Source organism: Cheilinus undulatus, linkage group 4 (assembly GCF_018320785.1).
Source record: "Cheilinus undulatus linkage group 4, ASM1832078v1, whole genome shotgun sequence".
Classification (NCBI taxonomy): Eukaryota; Metazoa; Chordata; class Actinopteri; order Labriformes; family Labridae; genus Cheilinus; species Cheilinus undulatus.
The window spans coordinates 54,604,327-54,627,979 of NC_054868.1; the positions used below are offsets into that span (position 1 = coordinate 54,604,327).

General features: G+C 41.9%; 1 protein-coding gene and 1 long non-coding RNA gene across 2 annotated transcripts in view; one reads left to right on the forward strand and one right to left on the reverse strand.

Annotated features, from left to right (window-relative positions):
* Positions 1-390: 390 nt before the first annotated feature.
* LOC121509107 lies at positions 391-22,518 on the forward strand. Its single transcript, XR_005991846.1, has 3 exons — positions 391-651; positions 19,900-20,081; positions 22,384-22,518. It is a non-coding gene; the product is annotated as an uncharacterized LOC121509107 (long non-coding RNA).
* The window catches only part of LOC121509106 (protocadherin Fat 4), a 39,155-nt gene continuing 22,400 nt past the window's right edge, over positions 6,899-23,653 (reverse strand). The window contains exons 16-30 of the mRNA XM_041786338.1: positions 22,495-23,445; positions 19,887-20,012; positions 19,307-19,558; positions 19,127-19,225; positions 18,445-18,617; positions 16,072-16,223; positions 15,523-15,830; positions 12,790-12,900; positions 11,377-11,568; positions 10,546-10,643; positions 10,302-10,463; positions 9,989-10,174; positions 7,703-7,777; positions 7,593-7,629; positions 6,899-7,513 (exon numbers count right to left, since the gene is read on the reverse strand). Of these exons, the coding sequence (XP_041642272.1) occupies positions 7,424-7,513; positions 7,593-7,629; positions 7,703-7,777; positions 9,989-10,174; positions 10,302-10,463; positions 10,546-10,643; positions 11,377-11,568; positions 12,790-12,900; positions 15,523-15,830; positions 16,072-16,223; positions 18,445-18,617; positions 19,127-19,225; positions 19,307-19,558; positions 19,887-20,012; positions 22,495-23,445 (3,012 nt within the window). The 3' untranslated portion in view covers positions 6,899-7,423. The remainder of the gene's footprint in view (positions 7,514-7,592; positions 7,630-7,702; positions 7,778-9,988; positions 10,175-10,301; positions 10,464-10,545; positions 10,644-11,376; positions 11,569-12,789; positions 12,901-15,522; positions 15,831-16,071; positions 16,224-18,444; positions 18,618-19,126; positions 19,226-19,306; positions 19,559-19,886; positions 20,013-22,494; positions 23,446-23,653) is intronic.

Below are 23,653 nucleotides of genomic sequence, written 5' to 3' on the forward strand. Positions count from 1 at the left end.
TGCAGGAACAAACACGGTTTCTGGAATAAAAACGGGTCAGAAACCAGGTAATTGGAAAGAACAGGTTGATCCAGGTCGCAGTAGTAGGGCTCGGTGGTTCGGCCTGTGAATAAAATCATGGATTTTTTAAAAACCAAACCTTATTTATGATTTTAAACGATTTACGGAATTGCTTAATTTTACAGTCAGGGCTGTCAACGTTAACACGTTTTTAACAAGTAAACTTAAACTCTTTTTAACATTTTAACTGTTTTTGGTCACACTAATAAGCACGCGCTTTCAGTATGACCCTCGACCCGTCCTGTAGTTTGCAAGATCAGGAAGCGGTGCCGTAAATCAGGCACAAGCGAGCAGACATGGCTAAAGGATCGACTTTTGAATGGCAGGTTCAGCTTTAAGATCATGCCATATTGGACTGGAGTTATTTGCTCTTAAACTGAGTCACCCTGAGTTTATAGTCTTAAAAAAAAAAAACTCGGACCGCCCACTGACCAAGCACACCGCCGATGCAGAGACCCCTCCCCCAAGCCAAAGACAGACCATGCTGGATTGTTTAGAGTGGAGACACTCAGACAGCGTGGAGGATGAGATTCTGCTGGAAATAATTCATCCAACAGCTTCAGTTCTTTACTTTCTTCGACCAACATTTCTGTAAGTAAAATCCTAAAAGGCTCTCTGGTCTTCATGTCTGCTCTCAGCAGAGACTGGACTCCTCTCTGTTTTTATTATCCTGCTCTGAGCCCTCTGGGCGTAAACGGACGTTTCTGAGCATTTATTCCTCCATGTGAAGCTGAAACTCTGCTTTTGGCGTGAGAGGACCAACTGTCCCCAGACGGGCCAAATCCCCTTCATCTGCTGCAATGTTATGGATTCTGAGGGTGTATTCAACCCTGGCTCGTTTGGGGCAGTTGTTCCGAAACAGTGAGCCCCCCCAAAGTCCGGTTTGTTTGGACATATGTGAACACAGCAATCGCACTCGGATGCGGGACAAAACAAGCAGGCCGAGATCGCCAAAATAAGGTGGTCTCGGCCCGCTTCCATCCAAGCCCTGTAGCGGTTCCTGTGCAGTGAGAACACAGTGACCTCAGAAACCATCACTGTAGTTGCGCCCGGTTGCCATCCGTTCAGTTAAAACAATAGAAGAAGAAGGAGTAGAAGAATCAGCAACAGCAGAAGAAGAAGAGAAGGCAGAAAAACAACAAATCTATCTGAGCGAAATGAGTCGTGGCTCCATGAGGCGGCACCTTCATTTTAACAGGCGCATCAGCACATTATTTTCCAGTTGCAGTGTTGACTGTCGAAAAAATGCATGTTTGTTGATTTAGCGAACTCTGGTACATTAGCCAGATGAACAGTATAAAAAAACTAGCCACACACGCTGCTGATGCTCCATGGCTGTGGTTTTTCCCCATGGAAAGCAGTCAAGAACCTGAATGAATGAATGAATGAAGATAAGAAAACTCCCCCGCCTTCCTGGTGAGATTTCTGACCAATGAGAGACGAACTGCACGTGGCATTTGTTTACAACTTTGGACACCAGAGACTTTTGCCAGGGTTGCCACCTTTGGGTGTTTCTGGCTGGAGTGAGATTTTGTTCATTATACATGCATGCCCTCAATGATGGCGACGTATTCGAACTCATTTCACCATTAGGGTTTAAAAAGTGTGTCTTACACAGGCCCTAACACACACACACACACACACACACACAAATAATAGTAACAATTATTGAAGGATATGAGTGTGATAAACAACAGTTTACTGTGCTTCGTTATTTGCTAGCAAACCTTGAATAAAATAGATGTGGACCGCAGAGGCCATGCTCACAATGCCATAAATTTAATTGGGGATAAAAACTTGTTAGGTTGGCCACTTATGAAATCTTAGATGGTGTTGTGAGCTTAGTTCACCTGCGATGGTCTCATCATCTTTATTCTCCTCTCTTCTGATGATGTCCCATTCCTGCTGCCTCTGTCTGCTAGCATCAGTCCCTCTCTCTCTCCCTCTCTCTCTCCTTCTTAAAGTATTTCAGTACGCTCATCTGCAGTAACACAGTTGGTAAGTCTTTCTTCAAAACATTGTGGCTACATTATCAATTGCACAGAAAAACTTACTGCTACTGGAGCAAAAGAGGACGCTTGGTCACATTAACGTAAGCTAGCTAATGCTAACTGTTAGCCTGTTCAGCTATTATCCTTTGTACCTTACAGAGCATTTATTCCAGCAGTATTCAACCTTCATCTACCCAGGAGCCACATTGTCTTAAAAATACTATTGCAGGAGCCACAATCCAAAACCAGGCATTTGATCAATCTATCCATAGTTGAAATAAAACAGTGAACTGGTGGATTATTGTGTTCAATGGGATGAAATACATAAAAAGGTCTTTATAGTGTCAGAGGAAAAGTTATTTCAGTGATAATAAGCATATGTTTTTATTTTTATAAGCTCCAGCTGGACTAAAGTCTTTAAAATATCAGAATGTGCCGACTCAGAGCTATAAGGAGCTTTTCAAAGAGCTGATGAATCATGGGAGTCTGTTTGGGTATTTATATTCCATATTTGGACATTTACTGTAGTTCTGTGACTCTGTTAACTTAAAGTTATGCTTTCTATTTTTCTCCTCTCATTATTATCACTTTTAGCTAAAGGGGGAGGGTCCCCATAGTGGTCTTTGCCCTGGGCCTCCTAATGTCTAAAACCGGCCCTGCCTCACACCTGCAGCCCCTCCTCACACATCGGTCTGTCCTGCCAGTTTGGTGCTTTCATTTTTCTGTTTCTGCCCTTTTGACAGTATGTATCATTAGTACGTTTAAGATCAAATAAACCATCCACGTTTGGAAAAGTTTTACTCAGTTTTACATTGTTTTAAGATGTGATCCGTGTGTGTTTGGCTCTTTGATGATGATGCGCAAAAGTCAGCATCAAATACGAGTATGGGAGAGCATCGGCAGGAAGTGACTGAAGAAATATGTTAAAACGAGAGCATTAGAAGCTTCACCTTGAACACAGGACAGGACAGCACACCTCTACTAACCGACGGAAGAGACGCGCCACCAGCGGACTTCCTCTGCGCTCTTTTACGCACGGTCCGCCGTCCAGGGCGCACCCGGCGGTAATAAGACACAAGTTTTCATTTGAATTTGGAAGTTAAAGTCTGTCTTCTTTCTGTGGACTTAGATTTATTGATATGACTTATTGCAATGAGTCTTTACTGCTGACAGTTTTCATATTTATAGAGGATTTCAGGAGGATTTTCTTAAAGGAAGCCTTAAAAGAGCTGCAACTGGTCACTAAAGAGCCACATGCGGCTCAAGAGCCGCGGGTTGAGTATCACTGATTTATTCAAAACAAATATTATAGTTTTTTTTAAGCCCTGGGTTCCGCTGTATAAATAAACCATGACATAAGACGCCGCTGCCGCTGTTCTGAAGTGACTGGACGTCAACTCCCGCCCACTGCGCTGTGATTGGCTAGTTATTCACAGGCCTAGGGCCGTTAGCTTGAGCAGCCGTCCAGTCAACACCGGGATAAACATTGCCCACCAATCAGAGAGTAATCTGAGAGCGCCAAAGCGTTTGATTCTAGCGTGAGAATAGTTTGAGTGGCTGTGAGCTTGAGACAGGAGGTGAAAGAGTGTGTCACACACCAGAAGCGTGAGAGTTGCCATGTGAACACACACCAACCAAGTGACAACTGAAACAAGTGTATCGGTTTTGCCCCTGAATCGGAACAAAGCACCCGAGCCACTGGTGTGAATACACCCTGAGGCTTTGGTCTTCAGACTCAGAAAGACACACATTTTTAGATCACTCTTGTAGCATGATTTTTCTCTTCCCAGACATAAAAAACATATCACTGCGTTCGCCAGCTTCTCCCGATTCTCACGACACCTTTGGTTTTCTGCTAGGTTTTACAAGTACATCGTAAATTGACGTTGTTTGAGTGCATGTTCTGACCTCTCAACCCTGTTTTCTGAGCCCACTCTAACTGGCACTAACAGGTGTGGCCAATTAGCTTTGATCTCAGCTGTGATGTCATACAGGCATTCGTTACCATAGCAACCTAGGAGTCCTACACACACATACAAACACGAAGTCATGCTTTAACCTTCTCCATAACTATAACATACATGTGGCTTTAATGAAGCAATTTTAAAGCTATCATCACGATAAAATAACAATCTGCTGATCTGTTATTCTTTACCGTGCTCTTCAGCTTTGATGCTATTTATAGCTATTTTTATGCTATCTTTCAGCTATTTTCATGCTATTTTAAGCTACTTTTATGTTTTTTCAGCAATTAAATGCCTTTTAAAGCTACTTGATGCTCCATCACCATGGCTCTTCACAAGTTTAACTGTTTCAACCATTAATTATACCTTCTTATTTTCAGCTTTGTTTCACTGCTTTTAGCAGTTTTATTTCACATTTTCTCATTTTCTGCCTTCAGCCTCAGCATTTCAACACATTTGCTGCAAAGAAATGTGATTTCTCTAGTCTAATTTAGATGATTTTAGGACTATATCTGTCATTGTTGTTGGTTGGTATCATGAACCACTGTAAATTTTAACAGCTATTTTTAGTCTTAGTTAGTCTTTAGTTATTTTTAGTCTTTAAATGAATTGCATTTTAGTTTTAGTCACATTTTAGTCATTTCTACCCTTTTTAGTTTTAGTCGACGAAACCTCAAAAACATTTTTAGTCCATAAAAAGTCCTCACATTTTATTCTTGAAAACTAAACTTAATTTTTGTCAGTTCTAGTCATCGCAGATCTATTTGTGTTAGTCTAGTTTTGTTTTTTTTTACCTCTGCCAAGGAGGTTATGTGATCGGGTTTGTTTGTTTGTTTGTTTGTTTGTTTGTTTGTTTGTCCGTTTGTCAGCAACATAACTCAAAAAGTCATGGATGGATTTTCAGGAAATTTTCAGGAAATGTCAGAAATGGCATAAGGAAGAACTGATTCAATTTTGAGCCTGATTTGGATCACTGTCTGGATCCAGGAATTTTTTTTAAGAATTCTGTACTATTGGGTAGTAGGGCTACTGGCAGAGGTCTGGGCTGTTACCATTTTACACCAGGAGATGGCGGACATGAGTAACTTATTCAATGTTTTGGATTTTATAGAGTTTGAAAGACACATACCCGGTCGAGGAGACGACTTGGAGCGTAACAGAGAGAAAGACAGCGAATTGTAGCGAGAATACACACAATGCTGGGAGGAATAGAGGAATATTCACCCTCTGCCATAACTTCCACACATGCCTAAGCCAATGCTTTGCCTCACTGTGTCTCCACCCCACTGTGGAGGGAGTAATCGGCGAATTAGATTTTGGGAGTGATCCAGATCACCTTCTGGATCCAGTACTGTTTTTAAAGGATTCTTCACTAAGGGAGATAGGGCTAATGGCAGAGGTCAGCGCTCTCTGAGTGCTTTTCTAGTTAACCTTGCGAAGCAGATGGATTCGCCTGTTTCCATGTTTCTCACTGGTGAATCCATCTTGCAAAGCTCCTGTCTGAACCGTTTTGGCCCTGTCAGAAAGTGACAGGACCAATCAGCAACGAGGGGCAGTATTTTCAGGCGTGGTGGAGTCGTGACATAAGCAAGCAGCAGCAACAGCTGGTGCAGATATGGAGGAAGAACTTAGCGTGGATGCTGCTAAAGCGCCAGTTTTATCAGAACTTGACAACATTTCTTCGTTAAAAGAAGAACAAAAAACAGCAGTGAGTTGTTTTCTTTTCAAAAACCACAAAAATCATGTACTGACATGTCTACAGTTGCTATGGTTCATATTATTCCTCGGTAGCTGCACACCTCGGTAACAGCTACGTCACGTATTTTGTTGCTCTGATTGGCCCGTAAAGATATAACAGAACGTTCATCCAATCACAATCCTCTGCCCTTTCCCAAATGCTTAGTATTGAACGTTTTCCAGAAACACATCCATCTGGCGTGTCAGGTTAGTAGTTTTTGTCATGGAATAAAAGGCTGTCGACGAACATTTTGAATCATAGTTTTAGTCGACAAAATGAACTCTGCCATGAACAAGCATTTACATGTGCTGATAACGGTATTTAAATCTCGAGAAATATTCCTGTATGGTACATTTAGAACAGATAAAAAAACTAAGCGATTAATTTGCAATTAATTATGAGTTAACCATGAAAGTTCTTGACAGCCCTGCTTACAACATAATTTTTTTTTTAGGGCTGGGTAATTAATCGCAAATGAGATTAAATCACAATATGTCCTGCTGCAATTTCTCAAATCACAGAAGGTGCAACTCAAAATACCAGTTTAAAAGTTTTTTTGTTTTGTTTTTTTTGTGGGGTTTTTTGTTTTTTGCAGCAGAAACATTATTTTCGTGGCATATTTTTAGAATAGTGTACAAGAAAATCCTTTTTTCTTCATTTTGTATGTTTTTCTCGTTAAACATGAGAATTCTATTAAAATTATCACTCTCTTAAATACAACAGTTCATATCCAATTTGCAAAATGAGTCAAAATCATCACAATTAAATATTTTTTTCAAAATTGTCCAGCCCTAGTTTAATCCAAGATTGTGTTGGTTATAGTTTAGAATGAATTATTGCTCTTTTTTGTTGGAAAATACATGAGATGAGGAACTTAAGAAAATAACTGCATATTCAATCGCAATATCAGGTAAAAAAAAATCGCAATTACATTATATTCCCAGCCCTAATTTTTGTTCTAATCAGTTCCCAAGGAGGAGAGGACCTTTTTGCCATCATACTATTTGATATTCTAAATTTAAGCCCTGTGATTACTAAAAAAAAAAAAAAAAAGAAAGAATACATAAATTTATTAAATATTTATTTTATCAACATTTCTATTTTTAAACTTCAATGCATATAAAAAATTAAGTAAATGAGGTAAACAGATTTAAATGAATATTGTGATCTTCTATGAACATAATAGTAGCTGGTTATTTAATACAGTTCACTGGCACTTATTTTTACAAATGCATTTGACTGATGCAGAACAACAGTTTAATAGAAATAATCACAGCCATTAACATGAGCATTTTTAAGAATTAGAGCATCATAAAAACCTGAATTTTCTGTCCTGTAATTTAATTTAATAGTTGTACTCCATAGTTTTCTAGATTCATCTCACACAAAGTGAAACATTTCTGGACTTTTTTGTTTAAACCTTTATGAAAACAGCTCACAAAAATCCATTATCTCAGAATATTAGAATAATACAAACATCAGTCTAAAAACAGGACTCTAGTGAAGCTGACCAGGTCTCTACAGTCCTGTTGGACCGGGGTCCAGGTCTCCAGGTCTTTAGTTACCTTTAAAAGTCTTCACAGGTTTTACATGACATACTAGTATAAATAGAGTTAAGGGACAAAGGCCCGATTAAAGTCATTTTGATTGTTTCAGATTAAAGCAGCCAATCAGAGAGCAGAAAAGACGCCTCTCTCCGTCAGTCCGTCCAGGGTCGTACTGGCTTTCCTCTCCTCTTTGTCCTCTCTCCTCGTGTTTCCCTGGAGCATAAATCACCCATCAGCTCATGTCTTTAAACATCTGACTTCCTGTTTAGTTTCTTATTTTAGTCTGGTTTACCTGCTCCGGGGTGTCAGGGGTCATGTGAGCCCAGTTCCTGAAACATAACAGTAGATATCAATGTCCTTTAAAGAGCTGTGGGGAGACCTGAGACGTCTCTGAGGACTTACGTGTAACCAGTAGGGGAGTTGATCTCGAAGCTCTCTTTGTCAGACGACTTCTCATGTTTCTGCACCATCTTGAACCTGAGAGAGAAATCAGTTAATCATGGGCAGAAAACTCAAAAAGTCTACTGAAAAATTCAGAACTTATCATAAAGATGTAAAAGAACCAGAGACGACAATGCTACTGAACCAACACTCATACATTAATCAGAGCTGTGGAGGGCCCCTACTCTGGGTTTATCAGGGTCTGTTCTCTGGGTTTATCAGGGGCCATTCTCTGGGTTTATCAGGGTCCATTCTCTGGTTTATCAGGGGCCATTCTCGGGTTTATCAGGGTCCGTTCTCTGGGTTTATCAGGGTCCGTTCTCTGGGTTTATCAGGGTCCGTTCTCTGGGTTTATCAGGGTCCATTCTCTGGGTTTATCAGGGTCCATTCTCTGGGTTTATCAGGGTCCATTCTCTGGGTTTATCAGGGTCCGTTCTCTGGGTTTATCAGGGTCCGTTCTCTGGGTTTATCAGGGTCCATTCTCTGGGTTTATCAGGGTCCGTTCTCTGGGTTTATCAGGGTCCGTTTTTCTGGGTTTATCAGGGTCCGTTCTCTGGGTTTATCAGGGTCCATTCTCTGGGTTTATCAGGGGCCTTCTCTGGGTTTATCGGGGTCCATTCTCTGGGTTTATCAGAGCCCGTTTCTCTGGGTTTATCAGGGTCCGTTTCTCTGGGTTTATCAGGGTCCGTTTCTCTGGGTTTATCAGGGTCCGTTCTCTGGGTTTATCAGGGGTCCGTTCTCTGGGTTTATCAGGGTCCGTTCTCTGGGTTTATCAGGGTCCGTTTTTCTGGGTTTATCAGAGTCCGTTCTCTTGGTTTATCAGGGTCCGTTCTCTGGGTTTATCAGGGTCCATTCTCTGGGTTTATCAGGGTCCGTTCTCTGGGTTTATCAGGGTCCGTTCTCTGGGTTTATCAGGGGTCCATTCTCTGGGTTTATCAGGGTATGTTCTCTGGGTTTATCAGGGTCCGTTCTCTGGGTTTATCAGGGTCCGTTTTTCTGGGTTTATCAGAGTCCGTTCTCTTGGTTTATCAGGGTCCGTTCTCTGGGTTTATCAGGGGTCCATTCTCTGGGTTTATCAGGGTCCATTCTCTGGGTTTATCAGGGGCCATTCTCTGGGTTTATCAGGGTCCATTCTCTGGGTTTATCAGGGTCCATTCTCTGGGTTTATCAGGGTCCATTCTCTGGGTTTATCAGGGGTCCATTCTCTGGGTTTATCAGGGTCCGTTCTCTGGGTTTATCAGGGTCCGTTTTTCTGGGTTTATCAGAGTCCGTTCTCTGGGTTTATCAGGGTCTGTTCTCTGGGTTTATCAGGGTCCATTCTCTGGGTTTATCAGGGTCCGTTTTTCTGGGTTTATCAGGGTCCATGCTCTGGGTTTATCAGGGTCCGTTTTTCTGGGTTTATCAGGGTCCGTTCTCTGGGTTTATCAGGGTACGTTCTCTGGGTTTATCAGAGTCCGTTCTCTGGGTTTATCAGGGTCCGTTCTCTGGGTTTATCAGGGTCCATTCTCTGGGTTTATCAGGGTCCGTTTTTCTGGGTTTATCAGGGTCCGTTCTCTGGGTTTATCAGGGTACGTTCTCTGGGTTTATCAGAGCCCATTCTCTGGGTTTATCAGGGGGCCATTCTCTGGGTTTATCGGGGTCCATTCTCTGGGTTTATCAGAGCCCATTCTCTGGGTTTATCAGGGTCCATTCTCTGGGTTTATCAGGGTCCGTTCTCTGGGTTTATCAGGGTCCGTTCTCTGGGTTTATCAGGGTCCGTTCTCTGGGTTTATCAGGGTCCGTTCTCTGGGTTTATCAGGGTCCGTTCTCTGGGTTTATCAGGGTCCGTTCTCTGGGTTTATCAGGGGTCCGTTCTCTAGGTTTATCAGGGTCCGTTCTCTGGGTTTATCAGGGTCCGTTTTTCTGGGTTTATCAGAGTCCGTTCTCTGGGTTTATCAGGGTCCGTTCTCTGGGTTTATCAGGGTCTGTTCTCTGGGTTTATCAGGGTCCTTTCTCTGGGTTTATCAGGGTACGTTCTCTGGGTTTATCGGGGGCCATTCTCTGGGTTTATCCGGGGGTCATTCTCTGGGTTTATCGGGGGCCTACTCTTTGGGTTTATCAGGGTCCTTGTGAAACCTGGTCCTGTGTCTGCATTGCCAAATTCTTGTTGTGTTTCTGGATAATTCTAGAATTCATATTTGATCAAACTTGTTGAAAGTCAAACTTGATTAATCACCCAGACTTCATAGAGGGCGTCTGTGATCTCACCTGACGAATAAGCCAATGGTGACGATCAATCCCAGCGTGCTCAGGGCAAACAGGACGCCCAGGGCGATGACAGCAGCCTGGTTAGAGGCGGAGCTTTGAGACCCTGCCTCCACATCAAAGTGAAGATCCTCCCCAAACACGCTGACAAGCTCCTCCTTCACAGCGTCTGACTGGCTCTGAAGTTTCCTGAAGGATCAGAGAAGAGGTCAAAGGTCACTGAGTGTCAGACATGGGTACAGTCTATCTGGCTGGATCCATTCGTGATCATTACGTATAAAAAATGAAGGTGTAAGGTTTGAAATCAAAGTCTTACTCTGTGACCTCCTTAGAGGAGACCACGCCATCCTCATCCTCACTGATGAAGCTGATCAGAGTCTTCATTTCCACCCTCACAGTCCTGGACTCAGAAGATCCTCCATTAGCAGAGGTGACCTCGATGATGTTCACGGTCCAGTCCAGAACGTCACTCAGAGACCTGAGAAGACCAGATAAAGGATTATGAGACAGAACAGAGCAGACGGGGAGATGAAGAATGAAAACGTCTGAACTTGGCTCACTCCTCCAGCTGTGGGATCTTTTTCTCCACGGTGTTGGCTGGCTGGTTCACAGAGATCATGACCACGTCAGTGCTGCTCGCACTGCCCTGCACCTCCACCTGGTGGCAGAAGAGAAGGCCTTTGTCTAATGTCTCCTCGATTTTTATGCTGGACACCCTGATCTTATTAAGTGAGTATTTTTAAAGCAGGAATCCAGAAGGTGACATGAACGTGTTTAATGTGTTTAATACCAAATCGCGTTTTAGTATCTTGCGTGGACTTTTTAGTATCTCACGTGTGCATTTTAGTATCTCACGTGCATTTTATTCATATCTCGTACACTCGATTTCTCTGTATCTCACACGCGCCTTTTATTAGTATCTTGTGAATGCGAAATAGTCTTTAGTGTTACGTCAGATGCGCATGCGAGATACAGAGAAATCGCACGCACAAGATATGAATAAAACGCGTGCACAAGATACTAGAACACATGCAAGATACTAAAATGAGTGCGTGAGATACTTAAACGCATGCGCAAGTTAGTATCTCGCGCGCATTTTATTAGTATGGTGTGCGCAAAATTGTCTATAGTATTACGTAAAATGCGCATGCGAAATACAGACAAATTGCGCACGAGATACGAATAAAATGCGTACACAAGATACTAAAATGTGTGCGCGATATACTAAAATGCGCACGCGCATTAAAAAATATACATGTTCATGTCACCTCCCGGGCGCAGTAGGAATCAGATTGATCAGCCTTTACAGACGGTTTCTTCATCCTTGTCTCTCTCACGTCTCTAAAATCTGTCGTTATTGTGTCTTTATCATTTTTAACTCAAACCCTCACCTCCACATGGGTCGTAGCTTCCAGTCCTCGGGGGTCTGATGCCTTCACCTGCAGACTGACGGACTGTCCGGCCAGAGACGTCACTGAAACCACAAAGACCACACCAGAAGACGGATCGATGTCAAAGTGAGGACTGTCTTCAGACAGGCTGTAGTCCAGCTGAGCATCCTCGCCGATGTCGGGGTCTGAAGCCTGAGAGGGTTAAAGAAACAGGGGTCAGAAGGTCTGAGTTTTACTGGAGGTTTATCAGAAAGTGGCCCAGATCTAAGAACACCTGATCCTAAAGTCTGGGTCCACTAGATCGCTGCCAACACAAGCGTAGAACACCGTTCTGTACCCAGTCACCATGCCTGAGTCCGCTTCAGGAGCTGGTCTCAGGTACACAGGAAAACAAAACCATGCTCGAGTAAAACCTCCTGATACCAGGGCTTCATTCTGAATGCATTTTTAGTTTCTCTCTCTTATTTGGGATCAGTAGGACCTATCAGTCTAAAAACCCGGCCTAGCCCTGGACAGGAAGTAGTTTAGACCAAAAATAATGGTCCTGTTTCTGCAGGAAAATCCAGACCTGGATCTGTTTTAGAGCATATGTGTTGTTGGGGGTCTTCAGCCACTGAGAGAGGGATGGGGGACTCATTTTAATGACGGACCACAAGGACAGGTGAAGGCCAAGCATCAACAACATTTACACTCAAAGTTCTGAATTTATCAGTTTTCTTTTCCAAAACTCACAGATATCCACTATGATTTAAAGAAATTGCCTTAAATTTATGTACACTTCTCGAATTTCTAAAGAATTCTAAGCCTAAAAATTCCTGTTAAAAATCCTCCAGAATTCCATGTAGATTCCTAAAAATGACAAGCAAATTTCCCAAGATTTAAATTCTTATTTCCCATATTTTTTTTATTTTCCAAAATTTACAAGTAAATGCCCCAAAATGTAATGGTTAGGACTCAAAAAATCACATATATGATATTATGTATGTATATATATATATAAAATATTCAAACAATTACACTGAAACTTTCATTAGAATTCTTGAAAACTCATAAGGAAAACCTCCGTCCCAAAAATAATAAATACAATTATTAAATTAATAGTAACATTAATTAAAATTTGATATATACAGTTGTTTTAATTTCTCAATTTTTATTTCCTGTTTCCTGCAGGTCGCTGATGTTGTGGCTGTTTTACTGCTGCTCAGTGATATATTAACCTCATTACTGTCCCGGTAAACAGACAGCTCTGGAGTTTAGATTCAAACCTGCTATAAACCACTGCAGCAGGGACTGTGCTGCCATAAACAGACTACACCCTCTGTCTAATCGGAGATTTATGACGGCGTTAGTGTTTTTAAAGTAAAGATGACGTCTTCTGAATAATGGAGACTGATAGGCTGTGTGTTTGTTTACCTTAACAGTGACCACGGGGGTTTTATACGGAGCGATGCTGAACACCGAGGCTTCATGAACCTCAGAGTCAAACTCTGGAGCCTCGTTCACGTCCTCCACCTGGACTCTGACCTGAAGAGGAAGAGAAGGGGTCAGGATTATAAAGAACTGCAGGCTCACAGTCATAGGGGTTTCCTAGTGATAGAATCAGGGACAGTTTACACATGATGGACTTCAGGATTCAAGACCAGCTAAAGTAGAACAGCTCAGGAGAATATCAGGAGATTCAGGCAGCTTGTTGTCTAAAATAAAAGCAGAATTCCAAAAAAGCTGGGTCGCTGTAAAATCTAAATGAAAACAAGTCAATGATTATTAAATCTCATAAACTCATATAGAACAGAAACAACATATCCGATCGTAAACCGAGACATTTTACCATTTCAGGAATAAATATTAACTCATTTTGAATCTGATGGCATCACATCTCAAAAAAGTAGGGACAGGGAAACAAAAGGCTGGAAAAGTAAGTGGTACTAATGAAAAAAGCAGGAGGACCATTTTAACCCTAATTAGATTAACTAGCAAGAAATCACTGCATGGGCTCAGGAACATTCCAGAAATCATCGTCTGTCAACACAGTTGGCCGTGCCATCCACCAATGACAGTTAAATCTGGATCATGGAGAGAAGAAGCCATATGTGAACAGGATCCAGAAACACCACCGTCTTCTCTGGACCAAAGCTCATTTAACATGGACTGAGGAAACATGGAAAACTGTTCTGTGGTCAGAGGAAACATGGAAAACTGTTCTGTGGTCAGAGGAAACATGGAAAACTGTTCTGTGGTCAGAGGAAACCACTGACGCCGTGTCCTGTGGACTAAAGAGGAGAGGGAGCATCCAACTTGTTCTCCTGGCTCCGTTCTAAAGCCTGCATCTCTGATGGTATGGGGTTGCATTAGTGCCTATAGCATAGAGAGAACTTTTAGAGCCATTGCTTCAACTTACCCACACCTGTAGCTACCGCCCCCCTTCTACTCAAATGATGCTGATTGGTCCGGTCATTCTCTGACCAGGAACAAGTGAATCAGCGTGATGCTCTGAATTTGACGACTGGCATGGACAATCCGACATCTTTGGAAGATCGACCTTCTCTAGAAATGGTCTGAAATTCCTGAGCTGCTGTCAGCTCAGGGGCCAACCATCCAACTACACAGACAAAGAAACCATGGATGGATTTCCCTGGAGAAAGCCAGCATCTATACTGAAGAGAAACACTCTAGGCATTCAAATCTCTAAACACAAGTTGTTTGGTACATTCAGGACGTTGATCCTGAGATTTGTCACGTGTTTTTTTATTAAGGTCCAAAGTTCAGCTCTACGTGATGATGGTTATCATAAACCAGTCAAACAGCTTTATACTCGTGGAGCTGACCTTGAATGGCTGATTAATACTAACCTTTATTATTTATAGGTTCTCTGTTCATCATTTATCAGAACGTTCTAGACCTGCCCTCTTTGTTAAGTGTCTTTAGATAGTATTGGCAATGAACTGGAGCTATAAAGATAAAGACTGGTATTTCATTGATTGTGTTAAGAATGTTGTAAATCAGAAAACTGCTGATGCTGCATTAAACTCGACTAGAAATGTTTGAATTTTGCTTCAAAGTGCGTCTCTGACAACACTGTTCTGTAGAAATGTGTTTCTGACATCCAATCAGACAGTTTCACTCATACCAGAGGCTGGCTGTTACTTAGTTACCGCACTGCAGTGGATTTTGAAGGGGTCTGTTGTTTCCCTGAGTAAACTTTTCACTTTCACTCCCTACATTTAAACACAAATATCTGTCCTTTCTCCTCCTTACATTGTCAAACAGCATGAACGTGATTCAGTCTGAAGCTGATGAAAGTCTGTTCATGGGCTCTTAATCTGCTTTGGGGTTTTCTGACAAACCAGCCAATAGGAAACAGGTAGAGGATGGACCGACCAATAGGAAACAGGTAGAATTCGGACTGACTAATAGGAAACGGGTAGAGGATGAACCAGCCAATAGAAAACAGGTAGAGGATAGACTGACCAATAGGAAACAGGTAGAATTCGGACTGACCAATAGGAAACGGGTAGAGGATGAACCAGCCAATAGGAAACAGGTAGTGGATGAATGTTGGGACTCTCTCAGTGAGATCAAAGCAAATATCTCCTGGAGAACAGCACAGCAACAACGGGCAGAGCTAATCTGATTGGTCCATTCTCTACTTGCTTTTTTGTATGGTGTCACTCTTTAAGACTTACAACCATTCCATCCTTGCCTTTAAAGTTGATGTCATCCTTAGAGGCTTGCAAATATTGCATCCTTGCTTCGTTATATACTGTCACTCTTTTAAGCTTATGAACATTCCAGCCTTGCCTTTAAAGTTGATGACATCCTCAGAGGCTTACAAATATTGCATCCTTGCTTTTTTATATACTTTCACTCTTTTAAGCTTATGAATATTCCAGCCTTGCCTTCTTTAAAAAGCAAAAACAGATCGAATCTAAGAACAGGAAGCAGTTCAGAGCATAAAGGCAGGTTTTAAGTTGAAGTTTGAAGAAAAATCTGAACCTGAAACCAATAAGTGATGATGTTAAAGCTTTAAAATGTGTTCTTTAGTTTCGTAACAATAATGACTCCATACATCACTCTAACTTGTTCTATATCACAAAGCTTTAAAAGGCCTTTCAAACATCTCCAGTGGGTAATAAAAACAGGTTGTACCAATGTGATGGCTGTCGTAGGGGGGGTCCGCGTGTCCACAGCCTCCACATCCAGGATGTACCACTCCAGCTTCTCTCTGTCCAGGGCTGCTTTAGTCGTGATGGCTCCGCTGTCACTGATGGAGAACAGGTCAGTGTGGGTTTTTACCGTGTAGGAAACGTCATAAAGGTCACTTCCTGAGGAGGCCAAGACCGTCCCCACAGTCGACCCCGCAGGCTCGTTCTCAGGAAGGCTGAAGTTGTAGGAGGAGCTCCAGAAGGCCACGCCCTCTACCAGGGAGACGACCCGGAGATTCACCATGACACTGGCTGGAAGAACAAACCCAGACTGGTTACTGACAAAACCAATGATGAAGACTCATTAGCTCACACTTTAAAATCAGGATATTGTACTTAAATGGTTAAAATGAACCATGTTTAATATTTCTGATCCTACATTTCCAAGGCTCTGATTTAAAGAAATGATCGTGTAGACATCCAAGGCCACCAATAGGAGGGTTTAGAAAGGAGAGCTTTCTGGGGCCCTGCCGAATGATATAGGCAGCTTTACCTGTGGAGCTGAGCGGAGGCTCTCCGTGGTCTTCAGCCTTCGCCGTCAGCTTCACTGTGGTATCCTCTGTGACGTCAGCAAGGTCAGAGGTTAACGTTACATCGCCCGTCTCGCTGTCTAAGGCCAAATATGGTGAACTTCCTGAAGAGAAACTGTAGAAAGAGACAGAAAAAAATGTTGTAATAATAAACAATCTATCCTCACCAGTTCTACACACTTTTACAAAAGCTGACAACCATGGCCTACTGTTCAGAAACAATGGAGGGAAAAAGCCCCGCCATCCCAAGCTTAACAACATTCCATCCTTTGCCTTTTTAAGATGTTATCCTTCAAAGTGTACAAACGTTCCATCCTTTGCCTTTTTAAGATGTCATACTTTGAAGCTTATAACCATGCCAGCCTTGCTTTTAGAGACTATTTCATCCTATAAGGCTTATAAACGTTTCAATCTTTGCTTTTAAAGACATGTTCATCCTTTAAGCTTATAAGCATTCCATCCTTGCCTTTAAAGATGAAGTCATCCTTTAAGGTGTATTCCATCCTTGCTTTTGTAGACAACTTCATTTATGAACATTACATCCTTGCTTTTATAGCAATTTCATCTTTTAAGGCTTATAAACATTCCATCCCAACCTTTAAAAATTATGTAGTCCTCAATAACAATTTCATCCTTGCTTTTAAAGTTAGTTGTCATCCTTTAAGGCTTATAAACATTGCATCCTTGCTTTTATAAATGGAGTTACTCTTAAAGGCGTATGAACAATCCATCCTTGCCTTTAAAAATTATGGACTCCCTCCAGGTTTATAAACATTCCAGCCTTACTTTTTTTGTAATACGTCACTCTTCAAGGCTTATAAACATTCCAGCCTTGCCTTTTAAAATGATGTAATCCCTCCAGCCTTATAAATATCCCAGCCTCGCTTTTTTTTTGTATGGGTTCATTCTTTGAAGCCCATGAAAGATATCATCCTTAAAGGTTTATAACTATTTCATCCTTGCCTTTAAAAATGATGTACTCCCTCAAGGCTTATAAACATTCCAGCCTTGCTTTTTTGTATGGTGTCACTCTTTAAGGCTTATAACCATTCCATACTTGCTTTTAAAGTTGATGTCATCCTTAGAGGCTAACAAACATTGCATCCTTGCTTTTATATATACTGTCATTTTTTTAAGCTTACGAACATTCCAGCCTTGCCTTTAAAAATGAACTCCATCTCCAGGCTTATAAACATTCAAGCCTTACTTTTTTTGTAATACGTCACTCTTCAAGGCTTATAAACATTCCAGCCTTGCCTTTTAAAATTATGTAATCCCTCCAGCCTTATAAATATCCCAGCCTCGCTTTTTTTTTGTATGGGTTCATTCTTTGAAGCCCATGAAAGATATCATCCTTAAAGGTTTATAACTATTTCATCCTTGCCTTTAAAAATGATGTACTCCCTCAAGGCTTATAAACATTCCAGCCTTGCTTTTTTGTATGGTGTCACTCTTTAAGGCTTATAACCATTCCATACTTGCTTTTAAAGTTGATGTCATCCTTAGAGGCTAACAAACATTGCATCCTTGCTTTTATATATACTGTCATTATTTTAAGCTTACGAACATTCCAGCCTTGCCTTTAAAAATGAACTCCATCTCCAGGCTTATAAACATTTAAGCCTTACTTTTTTGTATGGTGTCATTTTTTCAAGTTTATGAACATTCCATCCTTGCCTTTAAAGATTATATCATACTTAAAGGCTTATAAACATTCCATACTTGCTTTTAAAGTTGATGTCGTCCTGCAAGGCTTACAAACATTGCTTTCTTGCTTTTTTAAATGGTGTAACTCTTTAAAGTTCATGAACATTCCAGCCTGGCTTTTAAATATGACATCATCCTTTAGAGCTTATAAACATTCCATCTTAGCCTTAAAGTTGATGTCATCCTTTCAGAGGCTTAGACAGATGTCATTCATTAACGCTTATAAAACATTCCATCCTTGTGTATTGCATGCAGGCCAGTCATTATTCCCAGTTGTAATTCCAGTCTAACTAGTATTCACCAGGTTTATTGGCTTAATAGTAAATCAGTGTTCTTTAAATGTGTGTTTATGACAACATGAGGGAGAAAAGCTGTTAAAAAGGCACTGCTATTATTAGCTGGTGGATAATTAGCCCCCATTCATTCTTAACAGCATGAAAGGAAACCGGTCCATCATCAGAGAGCTACAGAGATGATGGAAGGGCTGTTGTTAGAATCAGAGGAGGGACAGAGTTCTGATATCAGTCAGCACTGGTGACTGTTGGTGCAGAGTATGGACTAAAACAACATCAGCTGGTACCTAAAAGGATCTTTAATCTAAACCATGAATGAACATTGTTCGAGCTCACCTGTACGTGATGAGGGAGTTATCTCCGGCGTCTCTGTCGGTGGCCGACAGCGTCAGCAGCAGCTTCCCCTCCTCGGCGTCCTTCAGCAGGATGCTGCTGACGTAGATGCTGGAGCTGAACTCAGGTGTGTTATCATTAACGTCAAGGAGGCTCACTCTGACCGTGGTGACGTTCTGGTGCACAGACGACAGAGTACTGGATTTAAATCTTTGACTATAACAGGAGATAGAATAGTTCCCCTGTGTCCTCAATGGTGAGTTTTTTTTTACTTAAATACTTCCTGCAGAGCCTCCTTAAGGACATTTAAGGATGTTTTTCTGAAATTATTAAATCGCTATTTCATTAGATATCTGTGAAGGCTCAGTGGCCCCAGACTAAACTGGCCCCCCTCACCTCTCTCTGTGGGTCTCCTCTACATCTAAAACTTTATTTAAACCAGTTTAAAGTTAAACAAACCTCGCTGACCCAGACTAAACTGGCCCCCCTCACCTCTCTCTGTGGGTCTCCTCTACGTCTAAAACTTTATTTAAACCAGTTTAAAGTTAAAGAAACCTCATTGACTCCAGACTAAACTGGCCCCCCTTACCTCTCTCTGTGGGTCTCCTCTACGTCTAAAACTTTATTTAAACCAGTTTAAAGTTAAACAAACCTCGCTGACCCAGACTAAACTGGCCCCCCTCACCTCTCTCTGTGGGACTCCTCCATCTGCAGCCTTCACTATCAGCTCGTACGTCTCCTGACTCTCTCGGTCCAGACGACCCACAGCCAGCAGCATCCCGTCCTGAAACACAGTCACATGACCTCAGAAGTGTGGCAGAGCAGAGACCAGATAAAACTCACACGTCCTCTCTCTGAGCCTCACCTCTCTGAATCTGAAGAGCGGGTGAGGGGAGGGGAGGGAGAGGGTGACGTCTCCGTTGGGGCCCAGGTCTGCATCTGTGACCATGAAGGGGAACACCTCTGCTGGGTCCTCCTCTGAGTAGTTCCCCTCAGGGATCTTTAGAGGGTCAGGGATGGTCAGGAACTGTGGGGCGTTGTCGTTGTAGTCAAGGACGGTGATGCTGAGCTGAGCCGTGGATGTCAGACCACCAACGGGCTGATCCACCGCCATGACCTGAACACAGACACCGAAAACAAGATGAACTCCAGGAGCAGACAGGATTTAAACTGTAGGATGTTTTTATGACTTTAATAAAGAGCATTCTCATTTAGGCTGCCAGAAAATTCTTTCAGTAATTCTACTTTTTCATTTTGTTTAGCAAAGAAATAAAGATGCATCTAAAAAAATCATTAACTGAAAAAGTTTTTTTTTCTTGTGATTTAACTCAAAAATCTTCCATGTATTCTTTTATATAGATTTGTATGTTTTGTCGAGGATATATGTGCACTTTTGCAGCTAAAGACACCAGAATCATGTTCTGATCTAGTACTTGTGTCTGTACCTCTATCCTGTAGCTGTCGGTGGTCTCTCGGTCCAGAATGGCGTCCCTCCTCAGTGAGACCACTCCTTGTCTGTTAATGTCAAAGGTGTCGTTGGCATACAGGAAGTGACCGTTGGAGAATCCACCCTGAAGAAGAAAAGACTCAATCAGTGAATCCCAGTCCCATTTTTAATGAGAACTGAAGGATATTTAAAGGTGAAAACATTTAGGATGATAAAATGACTAATATGATCTTTGATTTTTATTTCCAGTTTCTAAATATTTCAACCTTCATACGGTGATTACAACCAATAGAGAAAACTGACAGGTGTGGACAGGTATCAGCAGGTGTCTGATCAGTTTAATGTTGACATGTAGTACCAGGGCCGTCCATGAGGGGGGGTGAAGGGTAGAGCATGGGGGTCAGCAAAACCATGGTCCATTATAAAGTTAATCTGTGATAACTATATTTGAGTTTTCTTTCTTTTCAGAGCAACAATATGAATTTGATTCATTACTGCTGTCGTACAGTAGAGCGTTTTCAAATCTAAAGCCTTTAAACAGGATTACCTTTAAATTAGTGATGTTAATGAAAACGTGCTCAAACATGAGGATAACAATAAACAAAGTAGAAGAAACTGAGACAACTTCAATGGAAATAGATCATTTCAAAATAGGTAAAAAAAACAGAATACAAAGACAAGAAGAGGGGGCGCTGTTGAGCATGCCTGCTGAGTAGATGTCTCTACCACAACTCCTGCAAAATCTATTTAAATTATCGTATATTGAACCTCTTAAAAACTCAAAACTGGACAAAAGACTCGCTAAGATACTCGTGAATCCTTAAAATGGCATACCGGACCCTGAAAGAACAAAGAGATTTCAGGACGACGAGAAACACCGCCTTAGACTTAATGGCTAATCCAGGAGCAGATGCCAATGCTAATGCTAAAGCTTGGAAGGGCTAGCAAAAGCTGTTGGTGCCACACAAGCCTCTATTGGTTCCTTTTGGGATGAAAACCGAGTGGCGATAGCTTCACTGTAATCGATGCTAAGCACATGTGGGAAAGAATTACGGATATGGAGGAAGGAATAAAAGACAAGAAGGAGTAAAAATGGGTTGTAAATGGCAAAAGGAAATAATAAAAATAAGAGAGAAGTGGGATAAAGTGGCAAATAATAGTAAGTTTAAAATAAAAGTGGTACAATTGTGAGAAAAGTTGGGAACAATGTGGCAAAAATAGGTTAAAAATGATAAAAATGTGGCAAATAGTAGCAAAAAGATGTGGCAAAAATTTGTGGAAAATGTTGACTAATATGGCAAAAATGGATTAACATCGGCAAATAGCATCAAATGAAGGATAAAACAGCCAAAAAGATAAAGAAAAAATGGGAGAAAAGTGGCAAAAATGGCAAATAGTAGCAAAAATAGAGTAAGATGTAGCAAAAAGGGGAGAGTTGAATAATATGGCAAAAAAAAGAGCAAAAATTGGCAAAAAGCAACAAACAAGGGTTTAAACTGCAACAAAAGAAGCAACAAAATATGGAAAAAAAGTCACAAAATAGGGAAAGGAGGCAAAAATGGGAGAGAAAAGGAAATAGTTGGCAAAAATAGGAAAATACTGCTAAGTAGGGGTTAAAAGTGACAAAAGAAGAGGCTAATTTCTGAGAAGAGTGGGAAAAACGATGTGTCAAAAATTGGTTAAAAATGACAAAAATATGGCAAATAGTAGCAAAACAATGTGGCAAAAAAGGAGTGGAAAGTGTTGAATAATATGGCAAAAATGGATTAACATCGGCAAATAGCATCAAAAATGGGCAAAAAACAGCAAATGAGGGATTAAACAGCCAAAAAGATGAGGAAAAAATGGAAGAAAAGTGGCAAAAATGGTTAATAGTAGCAACAATAGGGCAAGATGTGGCAAGAAGGGAAGAGTTATTGAATAATATGGCAAAAAAGAGCAAAAATTGGCAAATAGCAACAAAAATTGGCAAATAGCAACATACAAGGGTTTAAACTGCAAAAAAAGAAGCAACAAAATCTTGAAAAAGTCACAAAATAGGGAAACGGAGGCAAAAATGGGAGAGAAGAAGAAAATAGTTGGCAAAAAATAGGAAAATATTGCTAAGTATGGGTTAAAAATGGCAAAAGAGGAGGCAAATTTGTGAGAAGAGAGGGAAGAAAGAGGCAAAAATTGGTTAGGAATGAAAAAAAAAAAAGGCAAATAGCTGCAAAAATAGAACCAAACATGGCAACATAGGCCAAATAGCAGCAAATGAGTATTTTAACTGCCGAAATGTGGCCAAAATGGGAGAAAAGAGAGGAAAAAAGGGTTTAAGGTGGCAGAATGGTAGCGTGAATAAATAGGATGCAGGACCCTAAAATCCTCACTGTAAGGATGAGGATAAATATAATAATTATAATCAGCTAAAATCCGCTCCAGGTTTGTAAACTGTATCAGTAAAGGCCAGATCAGTTCACTTCATGTTTTTGTCTTTTTGTGATTGTTCCACTCAGACTACAGGACAAAATCTCCTCCTGTCATGGCTGACGGACTGGAAACTCTACAAGTTTGATCCCGACCAATCACTGCATGCTGTCAGAAAAAAAGAAGGAGTTTAAACTGACCTCATCCCTGTCTGTGACCTCCAGGGTCAGGATGGACGCTCCGCTGGCGAGGTTCTCATAGACGGACACGTTGTAGCTGTCCTTACTGAACTTGGGACGGTTGTTGTTCACATCCTTCACTGTCACCAGCACAGAGATGTTCCTGGTCAGAGGCGGACTCCCTCCATCAGACGCCTGAACCGTCAGCTGGTACACCTTCACCTCGCTGTAGTCCAGAGGCTGGGCCAGACTCAGAATCCCGCTGGAAGAGTCCAGCTCAAAGATGGCTGGCTCCGATGGAGGACTCTGCTGGACGATACTGTAGCTGACGGTACCGTTGGCTCCTTCGTCAGGGTCTGAGGCCGTCACAGCCAGGAAGCTGCTACCCACCGACTCTTCCTCTGACACCTCCACCTTGTACTCAGCAGAGGAGAACACGGGGGCGTTATCATTGATGTCGCTCACCTGGACCAGCAGGGAGGCTGTGGCTGACCTGGAGGGCCGACCCTGATCTTCAGCCACCAGCAGCAGCTCGTACTCTGCTCTGGTCTCTCTGTCGAGAGGAGCCGCCACGCTCAGCGCCCCAGACAGAGGATGGACGGAGAAGCGTCCCTCTCCCCCTCTGAGAGAGTACCTGATCTCCTGGTTGAAGCCGCTGTCTTTGTCTGTGGCAGAGACCACGGTAACGTTGGTCCCCTGCTCGGCGTCCTCTGGGACTGATGCTGTGATAGAGGCGGGGCTAAAAACAGGACTGTTATCGTTGATGTCTGTGACCTGGACCTCCACCATGGCTCTGTCACTGCTCACGCCGTCAGAGATGGAGATTTCCACAGAGTAGTTGTGAGGGCCCTCATCGTAGTCCAGCTTCATCCTGGTGGTTAATTCACCATCATCGGAGATTGAGAACTTTTCAGCTTCTGTTTCAACGCGGAGGGTCACAGGAACCTCTGAAGCTACTGACAGGAAGTTAACCTGAGTACAAGAGAAGAGGGAGCAGACAACTTTTAGACATGCTTAGAGGAATATAGTGGAAGAGAGACCATAGTCCAGGGGCAGACATGTTTCTGTGAGGTCCCCCTCAGAAGTTTTGGAATTTATTAGACACTCTGAACAAAAGGAAGTACTTTAAATACAGCAGATATTTCTTTAGATATGTAAGCTCTCATACCTGTCCACAAAT